The sequence below is a fragment of the Bactrocera tryoni genome, chromosome 5, assembly GCF_016617805.1.
Source record: "Bactrocera tryoni isolate S06 chromosome 5, CSIRO_BtryS06_freeze2, whole genome shotgun sequence".
Classification (NCBI taxonomy): domain Eukaryota; kingdom Metazoa; phylum Arthropoda; class Insecta; order Diptera; family Tephritidae; genus Bactrocera; species Bactrocera tryoni.
In genome coordinates, this window is record NC_052503.1 from 37916500 (window position 1) to 37933653 (window position 17154).

Here is a 17154-nt window from a genome sequence, read left to right on the forward strand (position 1 = left end):
AATTGAAGAAACTGTCAACATAACCTTAATTATTGACCTGCACTGACTTGGTTTTTTCGGTTTCAGCTCATCATTGCCACGCTATTTGGCCGTTTGATCGTCTATTTCCGGCACGTAAGCATAGATCCAAGACTCATTGCCAATAATATTACGTTCATGACATCCTTTTAGTCGGAAAGCATTGTTCAACGTTAACACGACGAAGTTTTTCCAAAAAATTTGATAATTTTGGAACCAATCAAACTTTCCCGTTTTTTGGGCTCAAATGATCTTTCAAAATGATTTTCACTGCTCCTTCCGATATTCCAACGATGCCAGTAAAATCTCTAACTGTTAATCGTCGATTCTCCAGCACCAATTATTTGTATTTTATTGACTTGTTTATCATCACTTTGCATAATATTTGTACCAATCAAAGCACTTGCGCGCAACAAACTATTATCAATGTAGACCTTTTCAAACATTCTAATCGTTTCAGCAACAGAAATTTGATTAAGGACACAAAATTTAATAGATCTTCTTTGCTGAATAATTTCACTGATCTTACAAATCGCCGAATGCACTTTATGTAATTCAGAAAGGCAAGCATATACTAGCACAGATGGCACTGACATTCATTCTAGAAAAACAAAATTTTGAAGAATGTGTTTTTACGTAACATTTAAATTAAAAAGTCTCACTGTGTTTTGCCCACAGTATTACATTACCTCCATTCTTATGATACCGTATCAATACTTAACAGAAAAATAAAAATGTCGTTATGGTTTAAGTGCTTCAGACCACATATGTATGTATGTGTATCGCGTATTTTTAATTTTTGCACAACAGGGTTCTGTATAGTCATACAAAATTTCTTCAATTAACTAAAAATCTGCCAGTTTCAAGGTTGTAAGAGTTATGCCTTGCATTTTCAGTGTGCAAAAGTTTCGTAAAGAATTTAATTTCAAAATTCGCAACAATATTTCGAAATAAATTCAACAATGCTTTGTCTCCCTTCATATTACTTCATTGGGTCTGCTGAGAGAAAGCTACTCCAAAACAATTTCTTGGTTTTGACGCTCATTGCTTCGTGGCAAGCACTTCAACCCACGACTTGCTCGGCGGCATTGATGGCCTTAATTTAGACGCTAATAAAAGAGAAGTACTGCAAATTCAAAAAGCGCAGCAACAATAACATTCGTAATTCGGCAAATTATGACAGACACCAGAAGCCACCAGCACCACCGAACTAACTAAAGTAAGACAATGCAGCAGAAGTGAACAATCGCATAAAACCGCATTAATGGCACAGACTGTTGCGGCTGTGGCTGCTGTGTAGTCGCAGTCCTTATAATAAATGCGGCCATAACTGCAGGTTGCAGACCAAGTCATCTCCAGTGCATAGTCTTTCACTCCATTTCGTAGCTTCCACGCCGCCGAGACAAAATGACGGGAGTGGTACCGCACGAACCGAGGATTATTGCTAGCTTTGCGGATGCAGATGACAAAGCAGCGAAGCATCTAATGAATGTCAACAACTTTAGTCACAATGAGAACAGCAAGCGATAACAAGAATGCGGGAAGTGTATGGTGTTGATTCTAATTTTCGTATAGCACAGCCATCAAGTGAAATATGCTCCTTTTGTAGGAATGGAAGTTTTCAGATAAAAGGCAGATGTCATCTTTCTACTACAAGTTTTTCATTGAATTTTAGCAATCTTAAGTCCGCTTTACCTCTCAGCAGAATATTTCAAGAGAAGACAAGTAGTTTTAATATATAGAATCATAGAAGAGAGAATCCAAGCCATAATTGATCCGGACTTTCAAGATACCGATTTTTGCATCCAATGGGTAATTCGAACAACCACAGTTTCGCACCACGTTTACTCTAGTGAATAATGTGCATCTACAGCTATTTTTAGAGCTGTTCCCATCCACTTTATGGAAGATTTTGCCTTAGAATCTTGGTTATCAGGCTTACAAGTCCAGCTGGTGCAAGAGATGATCAATCAAGCGTGTCACACGTTTGGGGAATGGGCCTAAAACAAGATGGTCACCGATCCCATTTTTATATAAAATAAAAATTTTGCTCAGCGATGAAAGTCACTTTTGGTTGAACGGGTAGATTAATAAACAGAATTGTCGAATTCGGAATGATGACAATATTGTTGAGATGCCGTTATATGCTCAAGAAGTCTCGATTTGGTTTGGTGTGCTCTATGAGCAGAGATTATCATTGGTGCATATTTCTTCAAAAATGAAGTCAGTAGTAGTGTTAGAGTCAATGAGGAATGCTATAGATCCATGATTAATTGCTTTTTCGTGCCTAAACTGAAGCATGTTACATGGACGAGCTTTGGTTCCTACAAGACAACGCCACATGCTATACAACCAACAAAGAAATCAATTCATTGAAGTAAACTATTGGTGAGCGCATTATCTCGTGTCGAGGATCTGTCGATGCCGGTTCTGCAATATGGAACAGGAAACCCTAGAACACCTGATGCTGGACTGCCCAGCAATTTGCAGAAGCAGGTTAAAAGCACTAGGTTCTATCTACATAGACACAGATCATAAAACCTCAGTCGCGCCCAGAAGTCTCCTGGAATTGTTCAGGATGCTGGACTCTGGTGACCATATGTGATATAGCCGAGGGCACAAAAGACCTTCCAAGATCGTGACAGTGATTTAACCCCGCTGATCTATTTTTTTAGAGTTATGTAGAGTCGCTTGACGTCTTGAAAGAAAATATTCGGCGCCTTATTTCTGACTGACAACCTATAATACTGCAAAAAAGTGGTCGAAAATTGAATTTCTCGACTATAACTTATTCGAAATAATTATTGAAACATACTGGCAAACCCTTATCTTTTCAATAAAGCAAAGCTCCTGACCATAACATTAATTTTTATGCGTTTCATTTCTTTTTGAAAATCATATGTTTAATAACAACATCCTTCACCTTTCATTCCACTTACTAATCCGTTACTTATTGCAGGCTGCAATCGTACGTACTATGGAGATATCGGCCTAACCTACTCTCTGGAGCTGTACCGACCCAAACAGGACCGGCTACCGTACGTGTGTGTACTGACTTTTACTGCCGCTGGTGGTCAACATGGCGACGTGGTTCAGGTCTGTATAAAACAACTAGTTTAGTGGTAAATTCTATTGTTTAGTGGGTAGTTGTTAAGTGAAAGAATATACTTGAAGCCAATAATACAAATCTCTTTATAATATTTACTGAGAATCCCATCATCGACAACAAAAAACACATCGTAGAAAAGTAGCTGTGCTGTTATACTCTCCGTTATATTACTTTAAAAATTTCAGCCAGCTTTAAAAAATTTAAGATTTTCAAACCAAGCGGAAGCTTGCTGCTTTTGTTGTCATTTTTATCCTTCGTATTTTGCATGCTTTTGCCCAAGCAAATCGCTCTGGCGCCAAACAACCGCTGAAATGCGCGAATCATGAGTGAGAGGGCAGGGTTGAACTGGTGTGTACATACATATGAGTGTTTTATGATGTTCCACGAAAATTTGCATGTTTCACAAATTTTGGCAGAAAAGTGTGCTGCAAACAATTTGAACGCATACACGCTCCCGCATTTATTCGCACAAATTTTTGCATGCCAAAAGTTGAGGCATTACCTTTGAGATAAAATTATGCAAATCATTTTATGAAAATTATGGCGCAAAAAACTTTGGGGAGACCACAACAAAGAAGGAATTTTTGCGAGCGATTAAATGTATTTTATTTATTCATACGGATGTATGTGTGTGTGGAGGCACAGAAAGGAAGGAATCCAATAATTTATGGCAAAATATTTGGTAAATAAATTCAAGTGCAATAAAATTGTTTTATATTTCTCATGGATTCACTTGTTTTGATAGAGGAATTTGATACTAGATTACATAATCGTGTTTACACCCACGTCCACATTATAATATCTTCTTTTATTCATAAATTTGCTATATTATAAATAGGAATGTTCTTTTGCACCTTGGTTATGGCTGCTTGAATAACAGGATATCCTCATGAAATACTTCCTTTATGTTCGTTTTCAGGGTTTCAAATAGAAAATCGGCACATGGTGCGAAATCAGACGAATGCTGAAGATGGTTGTTTAGAGAAATCCGTTTTTTATCATTAAGAACTCGTTTTTGTTCTTCATTTAACTCATGTGGAACAAAATTTGAAAAGAAAGGTGTGTGCTTTTACCCAAACCTTCAATAAGGTTAGGTTAGTTTAAGAGGTCGATCCTATCAGACACCTCAGTAGAATATCTTAGAGCGCCGGCTTACTCCTATATCATAGGTCATAAGACCTTTACATATCGACAAAGCGCTTCAAGCCTATCACAAAAGTTTTTGGGATGGCTAACATCAGGTTCTGCTATGTTTTCTGCAAAGGCTGTTCAATGAAGCAGAAAATGTTTGGAAGTTGTCACCTCACCCTCATCTAAACAGCTTTGACAACTTACATCCATCAAGATTTTTAGCCATGAATGCTTATTGTTAAAGGCAAGCAGGTCAGAAGATCTCCTGCGATCTACTCTACTGCTAAGCTAAAAGTTTTTTGCAGTCGCACAGGACGGGCCATCGACCAGCGCCTGCCAAGCACACGCGAGGTCCATTGAGGCAGTACTAGAATGCAAGTTGCCCATGAAGATTCAACTCGGCCCCATTCCAATGAGCACAGAGCAAGGGTGCCCACTCTGGCTAGCTCCTAAGCTTTGCAGTAGCCGCTATAACCAGGTATTCTAACAGGTTTTATGAAGGTTTTTCTGGTGAGGACAGATACCCCTTAACTAGCTTTGAACGCACATTTAGCCAGCCCAGCGCCGCTGAGCCGGAATACTCACCTCTCTAAAAGAAACTACAATTTTTTGCAGTACGCCTATCGACACCTTAATAGCAGTGACTTCAGCCTGAGTGATACTACAGTGCTCCGGTACCCTAAAGCTAAAATAAGCGGCTCCTTACTAAAAACTCCCTCACCAAACTTCTTTCCGAGCTTCGCATCCGTAAAAGCGCTCACTGAGTCTTTTCTATAGCTATAGGCCCAACCCAACAACCTCGTTCTCCAAGTTCCATAAGTAGGTTGTTAACTAACAAGATCCAAAGTGGTGGGGAAAGTACCCCTGCGGTGTGACTTATGGTCCAACTGCTATCATCATTTCGCAGATACCCCGGTTGAGTAGGGTTTTTGCTAGAATGCGCCTAAACTTTGAGGACTCATGACAGGCCTATACACTTCGGTAGAAGACTTTCGGTGAGGTACTCTTGGATTTTTTTAACTCAGATTTACATACAGACAGTCCTGATTTATACAGAGCCCAATCGTTACTAAAACCACTTCTACGGGATTTGTTGAAGTGTCTGATGCACGAAGAAGTGTTTTATCTCTGCTTCCCTGAGTTTTCAAAGGTCAGGAGCTTTCAAGAACTGTTCTACACACAGAGCTGAAAACTTCGACGAGCACTCATCAAGCTCACCCGTAGATACGCGTCTAAGTCGAACGCGGTTGGAAGAGCTGATCAAAGCTTCCTGCAATACAGTTACTATTCCTGGAGTTTTTTTACGTTATGCACTCTGGGCGCAAAGCGATTAAGCTTAAACAAATGTATCTGTAATCATGAAAAGAATAGTAGTCTAGAAATCTTGATTCTAAGATCAAGGGAGACCTGGCTGTCTCTGGATCGAAAAGCCACCAACCAGATCGATCATGTTGCGATAGACGGAAGACACGTCTCCAGTGTTTTGGACGTGCGCACGCTTCGAAGCCCTAACATCAACTGGGACCACTTTCTTGTTGCAGCCAAGATTCCCACCCGTCTCTGTGCAGCAAAAAACGCACGTCAACAAACACGAAGATGGTTCAACATCGAGAAGCTGCAATAACAACAGACAGCCGAACGATTTTCTACTCGGCTTGCACTCCTGCTATCTGAGAGCACTCGTCACTCGATATGAGGGAACTATGGGACGGCATTTCAAACTCCTTACGTACAGTTGCAAACGAAACCATTGGTTTTCGGGAAATTCAAAAGAACAGCTGGTACGACGAGAAGTGCCCTTTCGCGCCGTTAGTTCTGCTTTCTCCAGAATGGATAAGGCAGCGAAGCAAATGGGTCTGGTGGTGAACGAGGGCAAGACGAAATATATCCTGTCATCAAACAAACAGTCGTCACACTCGCGACTTGGCACCCACTTTACTGTTGACATTCACAACTTCGAAGTTGTAGATAATTTCGTGTATTTAGGAACCAGCATAAACACCAACAACAACGTCAGCCTACAAATCAAACGCAGGATATCTCATACGGATACCAACAGGTGCTATTTCCGACCAAGTAGACAATTGAGAAGTAAAGTCCTCTCTCGATGAACGAAAACAAAACTCAATAAATCACTAGTTATTCCCGTCCTGATATATGGTGCGAAGGCATGGACGATGACAATATCTGATGAGTCGACGTTACGAGTTTTCGAGAAAAAGGTTCTGCTGAAGATTTGTAGTCCTTTGCGCGTTGGCCATGGCGAATATCGCATTCGATGAAACGATGAGCTGTATGAGATATACGACGACATTGACATAGTATAGCGAATTAAAAGGCAGCGGCTACGCTAGCTAGGTCATGTCGTCCGAATGGACGAACACGCTCCAGCTCTGAAAGCATTCAATGCAGTACCCGCCGGGGGAAGCAGAGGAAGAGGAAGACATCCACTCTGTTGGAAGGACCAGGTGAAGAAGAACCTTTGCTTGGAATCTTCAATTGGCGCCACCTTGCGAAAAGAAGAAACGACTGGCGTACTGTTGTTAACTCGGCTATAATCGCGTGAGCGGTTTCTACGCCAGTAAAGAAGATCAAGGGAGTTCTCTAGGGGCTAACCTAATGTCGAAAGTTTACGCACAGCTAGCAGTCACAAAAGTGGGGAAGTTTCCACTATTACAAATAGAAAGGATTTCACTACATATAAAATCATATAATTATACAATTTTTCTAATATGCGAGTTTTTTGTTACTACTGTTAGTTTTATAGTCGTAAACGAGAAAATTTTAAAACCATTTATACCAAGATTATAAAATTAAAGGTTTATTAATCTCTTTCAATTGCGTGTTTGTTCTCACTCAATCTCACTGATTAAGGGCTAAGACTTGAATAGCTTCTTTTGATTGTAAAGTTAAGTTTGGGTTTCTTGGAGTCCAGGTCAGTCTGCTGCTCAGAAGCTTTTTGCAACCCCATATTTGGTTGAACATATACTTGGCAATCACATATCGGATCTATGGCGGTTTTACTCGGACTAGTTTCAAACACCTTTCCGTCTGATGTATGTGACTCTAATGCAAAAACCGTAGTGTTAGCTTTCAGAGCCGTAGCGATATATTCGCGCATCGTTTTTTTGATAACCTCGACTCGTTGTTCAAAAACATTTTGTAATGCCACTACGTCACAACGGTCTACCTTAGTATCCAATATATTCTGCAAATCATCCATAGCATCCATAAACTCATTGCGAAACATTGTCAACTCTTCATCCATTTGTAGAATACGCATCATAACTGTGTCTTTTTGACTTATAGTTTTCAAATGTTGTTCCATGAACTCCAACCATTTCAGGAATTCGATTTCGAAATCTTCCAATTTTTGGGACATGGCTTGCAAGTGCTTGTATACAGGCAGAATAGTGTGTTCCAAAATTATATGCTTGAATTTGGTGTCAGCAATAAAGTTGCACATGTCTTTCATATCTGGATCACATGTGGAACAAATGTGTTCCCGGCTGAATATCGTTGAAATTGAATTATTAGAGCCTTTTACCAACTTATCGTGCTGTACTTCCTCTAAGTGTTTGTCTATTTGTTCTTCCAAATCCTTAACCGTAATTTCTAGTTGACCCAAGCAATCAAATTGCGTTATCGTCTTCATTTGGTTACTTTCAAACGCAAGCGGTGAAATGGAGGACTCTTGCAGGAGCTTTTCAATTACCATTGCGTCGTGACCACTAATCGAGATCTTTTCGTTTTCACAGCCTAATTTTTGCAGCACCAAGTCGAGCAAACTATGCAACACAATTGTGTTAACTCCAGTTATTGATTCGGTTCCCAAGGCGATCTGAAGCAAGTCTTTCAAAGACAACACCAACTCTGCAGTTTTATCCATTTATGCGAACCAAACCTTTATGATTCCTATGATAAATTCGCGAATGATTGATTAATAGTGTTGTGTGTCTACAAACAAAAAAATATTGAAAATTTCAAAAAAAAAACAAAATGTTAAACTTATTTTTTTTTAAATGAAAGTATAAATTGTCATCTAATGCATGATTCTTGACTTTTATGTTTTATGAAACCAAGTGCTTTACGGAGATATTTTCCAGCAGCATTTGTTCTTTACAGTCTCCCAGAGGACTTTTTCTTCTTAATTGACGTAGACATTGCTAACCCGGTTATAGCCGAGTTTACAACAGCGCGTAATTCTTCTTACTTCCCGCTGTTTTTCTACAATTGAAGATGCAGAGTGTAGTCAGCTCTTTCCCTAGCTGGTCTTTCGGTCTTCCTCTTCCTCTGCTTCCCCCGACGGTTACTGCGTTGAATACCTTCAGAGCTGCAGCATTTTCATCCATTCGGACGACATGACCTAACGAGCGTAGCCGCTGTCTCTTAATTCGCTGAACTATGTCAATGTCTCCGTATACCTCGCATAGCTCGTCGTTCCATCGACTGCGGTATTTGCCATTGCCAATGCTCAAAGAACAATAAATCTTCCACAGAACCTTTCTCTCGAAAACTTGTAACACTGACTTATCGGATGTAGTAATCGTCCATGCCTCTGCACCATATAACAAGATGGCAATAATGAGTGGCTTATAGAGTTTGGTATACGACAGCAGCTGTACACTCTTATAAAAGATTGTACCTGCTCGATTAAGCTCTGCAGCTCGAATTATTTTGTCCAACAGTAGATTGAAAAAAAAAACAATAGTAGTCGCCTTGTCTGAAACCTCGTTTGGTATCGAACGGCTCGGAGAGGTCGTTCCCGATACTTGCGAAACTATTGGTATAGCTCAGCGCCAGTTTACACAGCCGTTTTATGTTTGCGGGGATACCAAATTCAGACATCGCGGCATAAAGGTAGCTCCTTTTCGTGCTGTCAAAAGCAGCTTTGAAATCGACGAAGACCCTTTTTTCAAGGGTCTTTTCCAAGATTTGGCACATGGTGATAAATGTGACAGGAAATGTCTTGGCATAAAAGTATAAAAGTGGTCTGTATAACCCAAAAACAGGGCGCAGTTCATAATTTTGTATCACTTAAGTGGATGAAAAAAAGGTGCTAAAGAAATAATTATGGTTTAAAGAACCATGCGAAACTTCGACGACTAAACTAACATATCTTTGAAAATCGGTAATATTTGCAACAATTTTTTCTGTCTAATTAGAAGTTTTAAGATACTAGCCACTTAATTTCCCCTAACAAAAGAGGTGCTTATGTGAAAAACCACAACTTGCAGAACCCTCTTAAAGCGGCAATGATACCAGCCATCAACCAAGTATAACACTCCGTTGCAAATGGCGAACGTGCAACATACTGACAGATGGGTGTTAACATCAAACGCCAGCAGAGCTAACAAACGAGCTGCTCTCCCAGCAAACACCAAGTGGCACACTCATACATATACATGTAGTTCGCATTATCTTTGAATAAGTGTGTGTGTGTGTGAATGTGTGTGGAAATGTAATATTTTCCAGAATGCTGCACTTCAACGGGTGAATATTTCACTCAATGTCCGATTGTTTGTGCAAGTGCTGCACGCGTAGCCGCAGATATGCTGCAACACGTCCACTTCGCACTCACTCAACATACTCGCCATTATTCACACCTAAAATGGGAATTTATTTGTTTCGGCGCGGCGAAAGCCCCTCAGCTATTAGGTACTCCATAGTACTACCTTCGTACCTGACGTTGAGTTGTTTGCCTTTTTCAACAAACTGCAATGTGTTCTAGCACACGGGCATAAGTGGCTACGTCCCAGTGTATCATTGCCGCTGCCTGCGGGTGATTTGCCCAGATCACAACTAGTCCGATTCAAGCTTTTGTGCAAGCAAAGTCTGCAGTATTTTCAATAAATAAAAAACTTTTATGAAAAGCAACGATGTATAATAATATAGTATATAGTATATAGTTGTTATTGAGAATGTTACCCGGATTATAAGGATCATCCATTTTTCAAAAACCTCAAACATCTTATTGTCAGTCTTCTCAATAGAGTAACCGTGACGGAATGGAGTACTGCATCTGATCGGCGAAAAGGTGAGTTCTATCCCTTCTTTTGTGGATTTTAATCTTACTCAAAAAAAAACTCGGGGATTGTGACCGCAGGATGATTGCATTTGAAGGCAAATAACACTTATGGTCAAAGCAAAGCTCTTGAGTACTATCTACGTTTGACGCAAGGAGAGAGCAAAGAAGGCATTAATTGTCTTATACTGATGCAGAGGAGTCATTGGCAAACGAGGAGCCTCTCACCAAAAGTAGTCCGACGGCTCTACGATACCATAGTCAAGCCCATTACATTGTGGAGGGCCCTAGAAAAGACGACACTAGCAAGGAAGCTTGAGAGAGTGCACTAAAGTTCACTCCAACCATGACATCTAATGTTATTATGCATATAGTGCCGATTGATATCGCCTGGAAGTAAATGGCTGCAAAAGTTACTATCAGACTCAGGGAATCTGGGTTTCTAAGCGAACCCATGTCTAGTAATTTGGATATCTTCACACGCTTTAACTATACATCGGACCTTTTAAATCATGGAATCACCAAACCCAAATCTGGCGACTTCCCTCTGTTCACATATCTGCGAGGACGCTTCGAGTTGGTTGAAGCCGTTGGAGGAAAGGAGCTTCTTTACGAATGGGTCAAAACTTTGGGGGTAAGGTTAGTGGAGGGAACTCTATATCAACTTCAGTTTCTGGCATTCTGAATATCCAACCTCATAGCAGGACGACTATACTAGCCTTGAACTCACTTACGATGCATTGAAGGCTGGTTAATAAATTAGTGAGCTTCTTTACGATTGGGGAGGAAGGTTGGTGGAGGAGTATATTGCCTGAAATTCTCTATCAACTTCACTTTTACTTCACTTTCTGAATGATCACTGTATACTAGCCTTGAGCCCACTAACGGTGCGTTGAAAGCTGATTAAGATGTACCTTACCTCGTTATCAATGACAGCGAGTCACTTTGTAATGATACTAGTGTGAATGCGAGGCTATAGGGGAATCGTTGGTGACTGTAAAGCTTATAAGACAACAAAGGAGAGGCACCCTACCCCAGCTATCAGTAGAATAGGAACGGATCGGAGCTCACTACTCTCCGTGTTCTGTGTGCACTGGATGACTGGGATCATTGCAAGATCCTTTTGTCCAAAGGTCAATCATAACAGATTCAGTGAGTTCTTTGTTCTCCCTATTTGGAATGTGTTCTAACACGCCATTGACCTATCGGAGTCTATGCTACAAGGTTTGAGGATCTTAGCAGCTGCTGGAGCTGTATAGACGACGAGGTGGAATCATCAGAACACTTCCTTCTTGATTGTCCTGCGTTTGCGCACCTTAAACAGTTGGGAACTCACACTTCCAGAGGTTCCACCGAACTGGTGTGGAGTAGGAATTAAAGAGATGAGCAAATTTTTAATGGCCATAAGTCGCTTTAGTCCCTTTTAAGTTCGAATTACAGGAGTTCTATTTTTATGGCAACATAAAGGCCTGCATATAGTAGTCCATGTGCGATCTTTAAATCGGCGATCAAACCTAACCTAACCCATAACGAACACATGACTTGGAATAAGAAGAGTTCTGGTCGACTAGAGCATTTCCTCGATGCGTTATCCATATTCTCCTCTTGCTGTCTGTCAGATTTTATGAGAATTTTCTTCTTCTTACATATTCACTTAAGGTAATTTTCCTGGTTTTAATTTATAGTCGATCAAAACTCTTCTTACATGTCACATAAAATTAAAACTAATTTTTTGTTAGACTTATTTCTTCTCAGCTGCAGTAAAAAGCCTGCAAAAGTGGACCACGTTTACTTCCTACATGTTCTATACGGCAGCTTAGTTTAGTCGTACACCATTCAGCCTAAATGGCTAAAACTACTTTACGCACACCTTCATCTAATTTATGTTGACTCACATGCTTTGTTTTGCAGGTAACACTTGATAGCTTCACAATTGGACGCTTCACCTCGTATCTGCACGACGGTTGTCCGGATGGTTACATGCAAATCGCCGAGTCGGCGCGCACTCCCATCGGTGGCATGTGGTGCGGCACATCCTGGGGTCCAGTGCTATTCTACAGCGAAACCAGATCACTAATTTTCACTATCAAATTAAATAAGTAAGTACACCTTTTCCCTTTTTTTTACGACTCATGTTAATTTCCCTATACGCACGCCTTTAGCGACATCTACCGCGCTCTCTTTCTCGTTCTCTCACTTTTCATTTAATGTACTTGAAATCATTTGCAATGAGACAAATTGAAATTACAAATGCAACACTAATTTGTACTAAAAACTTTTCGCTAACAATCCGAACAAGCAGGGAACTACCAGTTACTAGATTGCATTTCATTTCGTTGCATTTCATTTTCATCTGCCTCCATTCATTTTCTTACTATTGTAACTAAGCTGTTTTTTGTTCGAATTCCATTCAATTCTTTGCCATTTTCATTCTCTTATTTCCATATCTGCGCCACGGACAATGCCAACGTTGTTGCTACCACCACCACATGAACCGACGCCACTGCAAATCCCCGTACGCTACACGGCCCATTGGCATACTACCCAACTGACGCTGTCGCTGCATCCGTTTGTCGCAGGCTGGCGCGGGACCAGAGCGGCTACAATTTCGACTTTCGCATCAGATACAAGGTTCTGTCGAAGGACAGTTCGGTGACGCGCTATGGCGGCATCAAGCTCGAAGGTAAATAGAAACAAATGCAACAGCAATAATATGAACACTTTGTCGTCTGCGTCGCCACCCAACAACCGACATAGCGGCCCACTCACTAACGCTCAGCTGCTTCTCATCCGTCTGCGCTTCCTGCATTGTTTTGCTTCCTCTCCACTGTATTTCTCCAGTGAACTTTTCTCCACTTCGCTGCTTGGCTGCGTGGGTCTCTATGGGTTAAATGGATTTGAAATAAGCAAACACTGAGATTAACAAAAAAATTAAAATAAACCTAATACATTCAGTTGGGGAAACACTGTATCACAGCACGTACCCACACACTCAAACACACACTTTCCAAAAAAAAAAAAACACTCAAATAACTAACAAAAGTTGAAAATAGTGAAACTTTTAAAATGCGTAACTTTTAACAACATATTTGGGCTACAGAAAAACGAAAAGCGTTGATAGTTGGTAAACAGGACGACAAACTTTTTCATAGAAAATATTTCGTTTTATTTTTCATAGAAATATATTTTCGTTTTGCTATGTTCATAGTTAGTAATAACAAGTGTGTACGTGTGTATAGTTTATTATAGTATTAGAGTGCTTAAACTTGAGTTCCAAAAATGAAGCAAAATTGCTGATTTACCATGTTTATATGGGAGAAAAGTAAATATTTTACTTTCTAGTTTTTTTTTTTACCAAACGTTAGGCGAAGACGAAGTTTTGAGTCGATTCTAATAAGCCAAGTCTTTGAGAACCACTAACAACAGTTGGCGATATCATATCTGAAATAAAGATTTTGGCAGCAAGTTTAGAAAAACCTAAGAGTCATTATCAATACTACTAATTATGCTTAATCACGCTAGATATGTGTCGTAATGTCAACCATTTATCGATAAGTCCTCCATTTCGAAGTCAAAAAAACTGCAAGGAGCCAAAGTCATGCCAAGACATGGTTAACTAGGGTTAGATTTTACACGAAGTTTAGAGGTTAAAGAAAACTGTAAAGAAATTTGGAAATCGTTTTGGTATATAAAGCTGACTTACTTTACTACTGTGATCAAATTGAAAGGTGAATTTTGCCAATTTCATCTCCTTCAAAGTAGTCCCCTCACGCTGCAATGCACTTACGAATTTTCTAGTCATCATAGCATTGGAAAAATCCTCCGTCGTGATGGCCATCAGAGCCTTCTTCGATTCAGCTTTTATATTCTCATTTGAGTCAAAACGGCGTTCTCGGAGTGGTCATGTGATTTTGCTGAATAGCCAGAAGTTACACGAAGGTAAATCAGGCGAATGCATTGGTTGCGGCACGATATTACTTGAAGATGTGGCGAAATGATCACCAATAACCAATGCAGCATGAGATGGTGTATTATCGCAGACATACTAAAAATCAAAGAATTCACTTTTAGAGCTTCACAAAATGACGCGTATCTCAAATACTAATGAATATTTTGACGTGAAATTTAGCATAGATGTCATTAACAGTACTACCAACTTACAGAAAAAATTAACAGTTTCGAAAAACATGTGAAGTATAAATTAAAAAATCTCCTTTCAATTTGATCACAGTAGTAAAACCAAATCTTTTTGAATCAAAGACGAAGAAAAACATTAAACGAAGGTAATAAAATCCTCACAAATACAAAGAATTCTTACAAGAACTTGATACCGATCGTTCAGTTTGTAGGGCAGTTGTATGCACTACTGATCTGATCTGAACAATTTCTTCTGCGATTACATCAAGGGGTTATATGGGTTTCCTGGGGTAAAAAACAACCAAATATCAACAATTTTTTGTCTCATATAAAAAATTAAATATTTTATTCGTTTTTTTATTAACAAGAAAATTCTGAAATTTTTGGAAAAAAAATATTTTAAACTCGGCAATTGCGACGCCATTTCAGGTGACCTCTCGGAAAAATATGCACCCAGATAACTCCTTACAGGATCATCTAAAGTGCAAAAATACGCGCTTTAGTTAAAACCGTAACTTAGAACCTGAACGAAGGAAAAAAACTGAAAGTAGGATTTTTGGCAGACGTTATTACAAAAAAATTTCAAATTCAGTGAAAATTTCGCGACATTAAATTTCATGAAGATCGGTTGAGTAGTTCTCGAGAAATCTTGCAACCGACATCAAAAACACGATTTCGAGAAAAACGCGTTTAAAGACGGCGCACTTTGTCGAGCTAACCTCAAGCGCACAAGTTGTGTATCTCCGAGACTATTACTCAAATCAACTTGAAAATTTAGGAAAATATTCTAAAGATCTTGTAGAATTTAATAAGACAATCGATTTTTGAAACCCGTTAACCCATGTAGCCCCTTAAGTCCTTAGATAATAATCTCTGTCAAATTTCGTAAAGATATCTCATCAAATGAAAAAGTTTTCCACACAACTACTTCATTTCGATCATTCAGCTTGTATTGCAGCTGTATGCTTTAGTTGCCCGATATCGGCAGTTCCGCCAAATAAGCAGCATGTGCAAATTTTCAGAGTTCTAAATGAAAGGCACCGGACGAGCCGAAACCGAAAAAATCGCGCATGGGGAAGTCAAAAGTGAAGACAATGCTGATTTGTTTTTATGATTTCAAGTGTATTGTCTACAAAGAATTTGTCCCACCCGGTTAAAACGTGATTACGGTATTCTACCATGGAGTTTTGAAGCGTTTGGTGCGCCGTATTCGACGTGTTCGGCCCGAATATCGCGAAGATGAAAGTTGGCTTTGTTCCGCACAAACAATGCGCAACGTCTCATCGATCGACGACATTTGACCGATTATTTGACCTAAAATCACATTTTAACCACTTCCTCCTTTTCGGAAAAATGCATTTGGCCATGAAAGGAAAGCGTTATGCAGACGTAGAGACTGGCGGCCATACCGGCCAACGAGCTAAAACACTCATTCGACATGCTTTTGGAACGTGCAAAAAGCTGTATTGAAGCAGAAGAAGACTATTTTGAATAAAATAAATTGATTTTGGCGAAAAACCATTTGTTCTCTGTTTTTGTTTTAAAGTCTTGTTTACTTTGGAAACCACCTTGTATGAAGATTTTCGAACTTCCAGGTGACTTTAACTGCATATATCGGCCAATATGTGGGTTATCTGAATAAAATTTAAAGAGCTATCTTCTTGCACGATAATGCACCGTCTCATCGATCGACGCTTGTGACCGGTTATTTGACCAAACATCACATTTTATATTATATAATATAAAATATTTACATTGGGTATATAGGGACTACGGATAGTGTTAATTTTCGAATCCACAGAAAATCTTTATATATATCTTTATCAGACTGGCACTAAGATCCATATATTCGGCTTGAAAAACTATGATCTGATTATGACCTACTTTAGATTTGAAATAGCAGATCACAAAATCATTTTTTATGCAAAGCTTTATCGCAATATATTCATTGGTGCTTGATTTGTATATTGTAAAGCGGAAGAATCATATGGAATTTAAAATTTTATTATACGGAAAGGAGGAGTGGTTGTGGTTCAATTCCACCCATAATCACATCGTTATATAGAAATGTCAGGAATATGTTAGGTACTGAATTTGATTGAAGTTTGTCGAGTAGATACTGAGATTTTACCCAAAATAGAGAGTCAGGCACAAGTTCCAATTTTGATACCGGCTCCTATGAAACCTTTCTGACACCTTTGTTATGAAATTTAATGCTAATGGCTCTTTTTTTCATTTAGTTATTGCACCTTTAATAGTTTTCAGCATAACCATGATATGATAGGCCCGATTTATATCTGACTTAACCCATTTTCACACAGTCGGAATGTATATCGAAAATATTTGTCTTAAGCGAATTCGGTCAATTTACCTTGGAGTGATATGTACATATATTGTACTTATTATGGGGAAGGCGCCGTCAACATTTTCACAATTTTTCCAACCACAGATGATCCTACCTAAGTCTGCAAATCGTGAAGTTTACATATTACAATTTATATTTCGTTCAGTAACATTTTTGAGCACTATATTCCAATTTGTTTTGGATAATACACACAACCGTTAGTTGAACAAGACTACATCCCATCACTTGTGAAAACTTTATCAGGTGCATTTTCTACTAAGAACATTCTAAAATTTTGTTAACTAAAATTTGGAAGAAAGAATGGTCCGAATATTTCAGCAAAAAGGCTCCAAACTTCACTTAATTACACAAATACACATTCACATCACT

General features: G+C 39.2%; 1 protein-coding gene across 4 annotated transcripts in view; it reads left to right on the plus strand.

Annotated features, from left to right (window-relative positions):
* LOC120777186 overlaps window positions 1-17154 on the plus strand; it is a 181052-nt gene that overhangs the window by 131918 nt on the left and 31980 nt on the right. For all 4 annotated transcript variants that reach the window (XM_040108352.1, XM_040108353.1, XM_040108354.1 and 1 more), the window contains exons 4-6: window positions 2978-3114; window positions 12195-12382; window positions 12863-12966. In XM_040108352.1, the coding sequence (XP_039964286.1) occupies window positions 2978-3114; window positions 12195-12382; window positions 12863-12966 (429 nt within the window). The remainder of the gene's footprint in view (window positions 1-2977; window positions 3115-12194; window positions 12383-12862; window positions 12967-17154) is intronic.